The sequence below is a fragment of the Aristolochia californica genome, unplaced genomic scaffold, assembly GCF_029961685.1.
Source record: "Aristolochia californica isolate CCGP_79_NKW_82.1479 unplaced genomic scaffold, dmAriCali1.0.hap1 SCAF_4, whole genome shotgun sequence".
Taxonomy (NCBI): Eukaryota; Viridiplantae; Streptophyta; class Magnoliopsida; order Piperales; family Aristolochiaceae; genus Aristolochia; species Aristolochia californica.
In genome coordinates, this window is record NW_027182103.1 from 2,068,518 (window position 1) to 2,075,227 (window position 6,710).

At 34.4% G+C, this 6,710-nt stretch overlaps 1 protein-coding gene across 1 annotated transcript; it reads right to left on the reverse strand.

Moving 5' to 3' along the window:
- Nucleotides 1-1,337: 1,337 nt before the first annotated feature.
- On the reverse strand, nt 1,338-3,808 carry LOC137963649 (E3 ubiquitin-protein ligase AIRP2-like). Its single transcript, XM_068810804.1, has 5 exons — nt 3,551-3,808; nt 2,715-2,877; nt 2,545-2,611; nt 2,168-2,402; nt 1,338-1,771 (listed from the first exon to the last, which is right to left on the reverse strand). Exons 1-5 carry the CDS (start codon nt 3,643-3,645, stop codon nt 1,561-1,563), a joined length of 771 nt encoding a protein of 256 aa, XP_068666905.1. The 5' UTR covers nt 3,646-3,808; the 3' UTR covers nt 1,338-1,560.
- Nucleotides 3,809-6,710: the final 2,902 nt, after the last annotated feature.

Genomic DNA, 6,710 nt, shown 5'->3' on the forward strand with positions numbered 1-6,710 from the left:
ATACATAACAAAAAAGAAAGAATCAAATATAGACTATGAGAAATAACAAATTAGTCGAGGAGACAGATGAACAATGTGAGTATCTCTTAACTGCACATAGGGGTGACATTGAGTCGAACCAAGCTAAAACTTGCATATGTTTGAGTTTGGCTTTATCTTAATACTTTGAACTCGAGCTCATCCTCGAACATAAAATTAGAATTAAACTTGAGCTGAAAATTTTTAACTGAGTTTGAACCCGAGCGTGAGCCGGGTTCGAGCTCTAATCTATATTTAAAACTACAAAATTAAATAAAGAGAATATTGTGATGACCTTGGTACCATTGAACTGCAATAAAGCATACTAACGTATAATAACCAACTTAATAGACCTAAAAGAAAGAGTAAACACCTCTATCAAAAGTGTTTATTATTCCATTGGTAAACAACAACATTAGATGTTGAGGACCCAAAAGGGCTAAACGATCGATCACCTTTGAGGTTTGAGGTAAATAAGAGCAACTATCAACCAACTAAAGAGGGAATTGACAAGAGCAATTAGAGTAAGGGGTATTTTCGTAAAAGAATTATACTAACGAATCGGCTCACAAGCTAACAAGCCAAGCTTGGAAAATCTCGAGTTTCACTAGTTATACCTAACAAACCTTATATCAAGTTTGAGTTCAAGCCAAGCTCAAGTAAAAACTGAACTGAGCCAAACTTGAGTTCAAGCCAAGCTCAAGTAAAAACTGAACTGAGCCAAACTTGAACAGTTTGCGAGCCGGTTTGGCTTGGTGCCACCCCTAATTACACAAAATATCAATAAAGATGTTATTTTAATGGACCTGCAGTTCAGGAAGCAAGTCTTGATTGTTTATTTTGCAGTATCCCTGTAATTAAGATAGTAAGAACTGTAATAAGAATTATTCAATTGACCATCCGTTGTCAATTGTCTACATAGGAAAACAGATTTTGCAATTTTAAGGGACAAAGGTGCATCAGTCTTCTCTTCCCCTCCCAGAGGAAAGCCAGAGAGTCATAGGCATATACTGTCTTCAATCTGTCTCAACCCCATCCAACAGAAGATGCAAATCTAGATGACTAGTCTTCTCCCACATCAAAACAGATTTAATATGCAGTTCCATAGTCCTGCTGTTCCTCTTTCCAAAAACTTTGTGAAAATGAAGGTCTTGCTTTCTATTATGTGATTTTGATTTTCTTTTAAGGTGATACTTGTCAGCTTTGAATCCAGGCAAAATCATTAACTCACATAAATTTTGTAAAAAAACCAGCTCTTATGGCACAAGAAAGAAAAGTAACAAAAAGAATGCAACTAACTCATGAAGCTGGCTTGAGAATGAGCTGTATTCTTTTTTTATTTCAAATGTTTTGCCTTGATATATCAATATACAATTATTATAAACAAGTGAAAAAAAACTCTAAACTACTTCTCAATTTGCTGAGTGGCCAAAATGGGAGCGTTTAATATGAGAGCCCATGAGACTCTTCCTTGCCAGACTCTATCTACATGGGATGGTCGGCTTTGCCTTGTTCTGTATACCTTTTTCCTCAACTATAAAATCAGATTACATAATCATAGTATACTAAGAAAAGGGTGTCAGAGGCTATGAGAGGAAGATTATCAACATACACATAGAAGCGCTTCAAGTTCTCCTTGGCCAAAGAAACTGTGTCGATCACATCGCCATTCCCAGTGAGAACCCATAGGTCTCTTGAACCAACTCGTTTTAGGCTACCCCTGCAAAAAGGACACGACTGCGATCGCAAATTCCTGCAATAAAAAGTTGGAAAGGCATATATATTTCAGTGGTGTGAGGAAGTGGAAAGTAAAGGGTGCTGATGCCATCTTCTACAGAGAACTTGCATCCTCTTTAACATTAAGAGTGCAAAGCAAATCAGACAACGAGGAAAGGGAAACTGTTGAAAGTTCACACTCATCAAAAGATCAAATCATTCTATGAATGCAATCTCAGCATTGACACTCAAAAACCAGTAAATTTTAATGTCAATGTTATCCATTTTGTGAGATTCTTACACCAAGAATGGGGATGCTCCGGCCATTCATATTTTGTGAATTAAAATGCTTGTACCTGCAGGTTGCTTTCAAAGCATAGTACCTACCCGAACTATGAGATCCCTATTCAGGAGAGTCGGCATTACTACTCACCAATCACGATAGCAGCTTATGCACATAGCATGGTTGCAGTTAGGCAAGACAATCTTGCTGCAAGCTTCCATACAAATTCCACACTCATCCTCTCTGTCAAAGTCCTTATCAGAGAGCTTTCTTCTCTCTTCCACCCTCTTTCTGCTAATCATCTCCATTGATTGAACTTTCTGCTTGGGGTCGTCTGGTTCTGCTAATTCAGCCTCAAGTTGCTGAAGCGAAGGATATATAACAGCTGCAAATTTGGAACAAACTATCAAGCTTAAATGGAAATTTCATAAAGAAAGTATGAGAATGAAAATGAAAAAAAGCAGTGAAGAAACAACAACAACGCGTAGTGGACAACTTGAAACAAAACAGGAGAGCCATGTACATACCATAAAATTCCTTAAGGCTGGCTTTCCTCTCATAGGAAGATAAAGTTGTGTTTCCATCTAGATGAACCTGAGTAGAAATGCAAGTCATCAAGCCAATGCAAAAAGCCCTACATTTTAATGGCCGTCTCATCATAGTAAAATCCAATGAAAATGAAGAAATAGTAGATTACCTTGTAAATGAGTACATGAAGCAATCCTAAAAAACTCGGAACAGAATACGTGCAAGTACAGTCCATCCACTGCATTAGAAAGAAGAATATTGGCGCCAATGGGCTGTAAGATAGTTTCATCTGAAGATACTCCCCACCATAAGCTCTCGGAATGGCAGCTGCTCTGTGAACCAAACAAAATATCCAATTTGAAGCATATATTAGGCCAAACGGGAAGCATACGCATCCATCTAATTATCAGCACAAGCAGCAGGCGTAAATAAAGGGAAAAAGGAAAGCAATTCAGAGAAAAAACAAAAAGGAAATTGAAAAAGAAAAGCATCCAACATGCGCTCAAAATTCGATGTATATCCCATTTCCGAGACAAAAGGTGCTTGAAAGCTGATGGAACTCGACACAAATTAAATAGAAAAAAACACAAGTTTTAAATGAGCACTTCAACAAGAAAAAACAAAAGGAAATCAATGAACTGGGGAAAAAAAACAATCGGTCTTCTTAATTCAAAACGGAAAAGTAGACCTTTATATTTTGTAACATAATTTTCAGTAAAGTCACAGACAAAAAAATGAAAAAATAAAAAAAGTACAGAACCGCAACGTATAAGCAAGGAACAAGCAAATAGATATCGAGCAATCTTATGCAGTTTTGTGGAGAAAAACAAAATACTCGGGCAAACTTTTTTTCGCAGTCTTAGAAACCAAAAAGTCTTTTAAGCAAAAAAAGAGCCCCTAAAACAGCATAGAAGATACCCAAGAAAGCAAAGACAACAAGAGCAAACCAAATACCAAAGACCCATGAAAGGAACCAAAGAAGAGACCCATTAAAACAGAACTTACAAGGTATTTGCATGCTGAATATCAGCTTCAAGGGCTTTAAGGGTCTCCCTGTAAGAAGACGACCGCAAAAGCTGATACTGCAACATCTCCCTCATAATCTCCAACCCCTTTTGTCCCCAGGACAGAGGAAGTGGAAACAAGAAAAGGAACAGAATAAACAGAAGATGATAGAGGACCAGTTATGGCTTACAGGTATTTAGGCGATGTTTGCTAAATAGATGGTCTCGGTTCATAAAAATTAAAAACCAGTTTTGAAGAGACTTTGATGACTCCTTTCTGTCTTGTTGATGGTCCCGCCAATTTTTGATCTTGGATACCCAATCCACCAAAAGATAGGTACAGGACAGAGAAGCTCCTCACTCTGCCTTCTGCATTTGTTAATTGTTAGTTGGGCAGATGAGAGGGGGCAAGATGACACTTTCCACCTTGGAAAGGGATACCCACCTCTTTTAATATCTTTTTTGAATGATAAAAACCAAAAACATGTCTTTTCTTTCTTTACTTTTGACAAACTTGTCTTGTTGTTTGGAGATTTTGTTTAAAGTTTAATCTTGTTTAATCCAATCCAAAGTTGTCTAATCTTTCTGACTATTTGGATTTGTTTCTAAGATCATGATAATGGAAACTTGTATTTTAATTTGAGGTCAAATGCATTATTCTAATCCCTGAGCTTTGTTTCTTAAAACTTGAGATATGTTTAGATTAATCTTTTTGGCAAAAATTAAGGGAGTGTACTAGTAATTGATGACATTAAATACTTGTAATTCCTTTCACCAATAATTAGTTGCAACTAATCACATGAACCACCAAACTTTACATAAACCCCTAATTATGTAAATTTAATCCTGGTATGGAAGGTGGAAAACCAAACATGATTGAGATTTTAATTAGTTTTCTTTTTTAAAAGCTTTCAAAGTTTCAAATAAGTAAAAAAGGGGAATTAGGTATGACATATTTCTATCTATCAATGGAATTAGCTTTCAAAGTGTCCCAAACAATTAATATCCTTCAATATGTCCTATCAAAGTGATGGCATTCATCTTACTCTTAATCATTCATTCTTTCATTCATTAAGAATACCCATCATACAAAACTTAATTTTTCATCAAACATATTCCTACCTTCAAAAGATTCTTTGAAACTTAAACTTTGAATAAGAAAATAATTTTCTTCTTCCATTCATTTCATTCCCAAGATGTTGGCACTGCACAGACCAATTGGTTTCAATCAATTTCCATCACAAATCTAATGAATTAAATTTTCTCTATCTGACAAGCACTTCTTAAATGAGTGATTCTATTTCTTCCAGCTTGCTTTCATGGCCAAAAAAAATCAGAAACGTGTGCAAGAGAAACTCCAGTTAGTCTGAATTATTTTTTTCAATAATTCTCAAAAGGGTTTATCTGGATTGTATTCAAACTCCAGTTAAGTTCTTATTACTGCTTATTCAAATTGCTTCTTTGTTCTTACAAGAGTTAAAATGGATTTGAAATAGACTAATCTCCCCAGATTAAAATTAGATTATTCATGGCAGGTTCTCTTTTTCCTTGAAACAAAATGAAGAAGAAATTCTGACAAGAACCCATGGAACAGTTTCTGAAAAGGAAGTGGGTGTGATGAGAAACCATCCACTTGTTGTCTGGGCTTTTGTTTAGCTTTGTGAGGAAGCAACATCCACTTGGGACTCCTCTTTCAGTCAAAATGATGATGGATTTGAAGAACCTTCGACCTCAGGCTGAGACTTTTCAGAGGGGGGATTCCACATGAAATGGGACTACCAGTTTGATCATGGGGATTTGACATGCAAAGATCAAATAATGTCTACCATACTTTTATCATTTCCCAAAAATTGGACATTTAAAACAACTTTAATTTGCTTGATTTTTTTTATAAGTTTTCATTTAGTTCTTAAAAAAGACGAGTTTAATATAAATTTTAATTTTCATTATCTAGATAACATGCAAATTTAAGTGTATTTATGCTAATAAGAATTTGGTTTAATCAAAATTTATTAATATTTTTTTTGTTCTAAAGGATGAAAATTTGTTACCATAATTCTTAATAAATGGATTTTTTTTATTTTTTGACAAAAAAATTATACCAAATTAGTTAAAAATATTTTTTTTGTCATTTTGTTTTCCGATAACGACAATAACGATCTGTAAGAAGTCCGTTTAAGAAGAAGAAGGAATTGCACGAATTTCTTAATGCACCTAATTAACATACATTTATAGTAATATAGTAAAATATTTCATAGCAAAATTTCACTTATGTTAATTAATTTGAAATATGAAAATAAAGACAAAAAATAAAATAAAAAGTTATATAGAATAGCTTAGTTATGTTCTATTTATATACCATTTACATACGTTACTTATACGATAGACTTAAATTTCCGACTTTTTTTTTTCTCGATCTTTCCGGCCTTTTCCCATGTTGATCATTATCGGCTATTGTATTGATACTCTTAAAATCTGATACGATATGTATAAATTTGTCTCAGATAAAATTTTATTAAAAATAAAATAAGATATTGCATTTTATTTATTGTAATTGATATCCTTCCAATGTATATACAATATGCCTACCCCTTGAACAGAACTTTAGTGGCCATCACCTAAAGTTGTCAGCACAGACTGAGACAACCACAAAGTGGAGAATGTAGAATGTACACTCAATAAAGCTTTCCTGTATTGATGAATGTGGTGGATAATGGTGGGTTCTCATTCCCTCTCAGATGAGGAGTGCTCTGCAATCTTACCAGAAAATAGCCCTACATGGGAATCCTTTAGGGTCTGTTTGGAACCCCATAGAAAAGAGAAAAAAGAAAAAAATTGACTATTATTATTCCCAAAATAGTTAATAAAAAGAGAATTTGATAATGATCTCATTTTCATTAACTATTTTTGAAAATAATAATAATTAAACTCGCATTTTTCTTTTCTTTTCTTTTCTTTTCTTTTCTAGGGTTCCAAAACAGACCCTTAAGAGTGTTGTGCTGGTAAGAAGAAATAGCATCAATAAATTGACATTGAATGGCATTTAGTATCAAATCTAAGCACAAGGGTCCCTCTCTTTTTCATTTTTTTTTTCTCAGAAAGAGTAGAGACTTCTGAAGACCAAGAAAACAGCTGCCAGAAGAGAAATTATGTTTCCACAT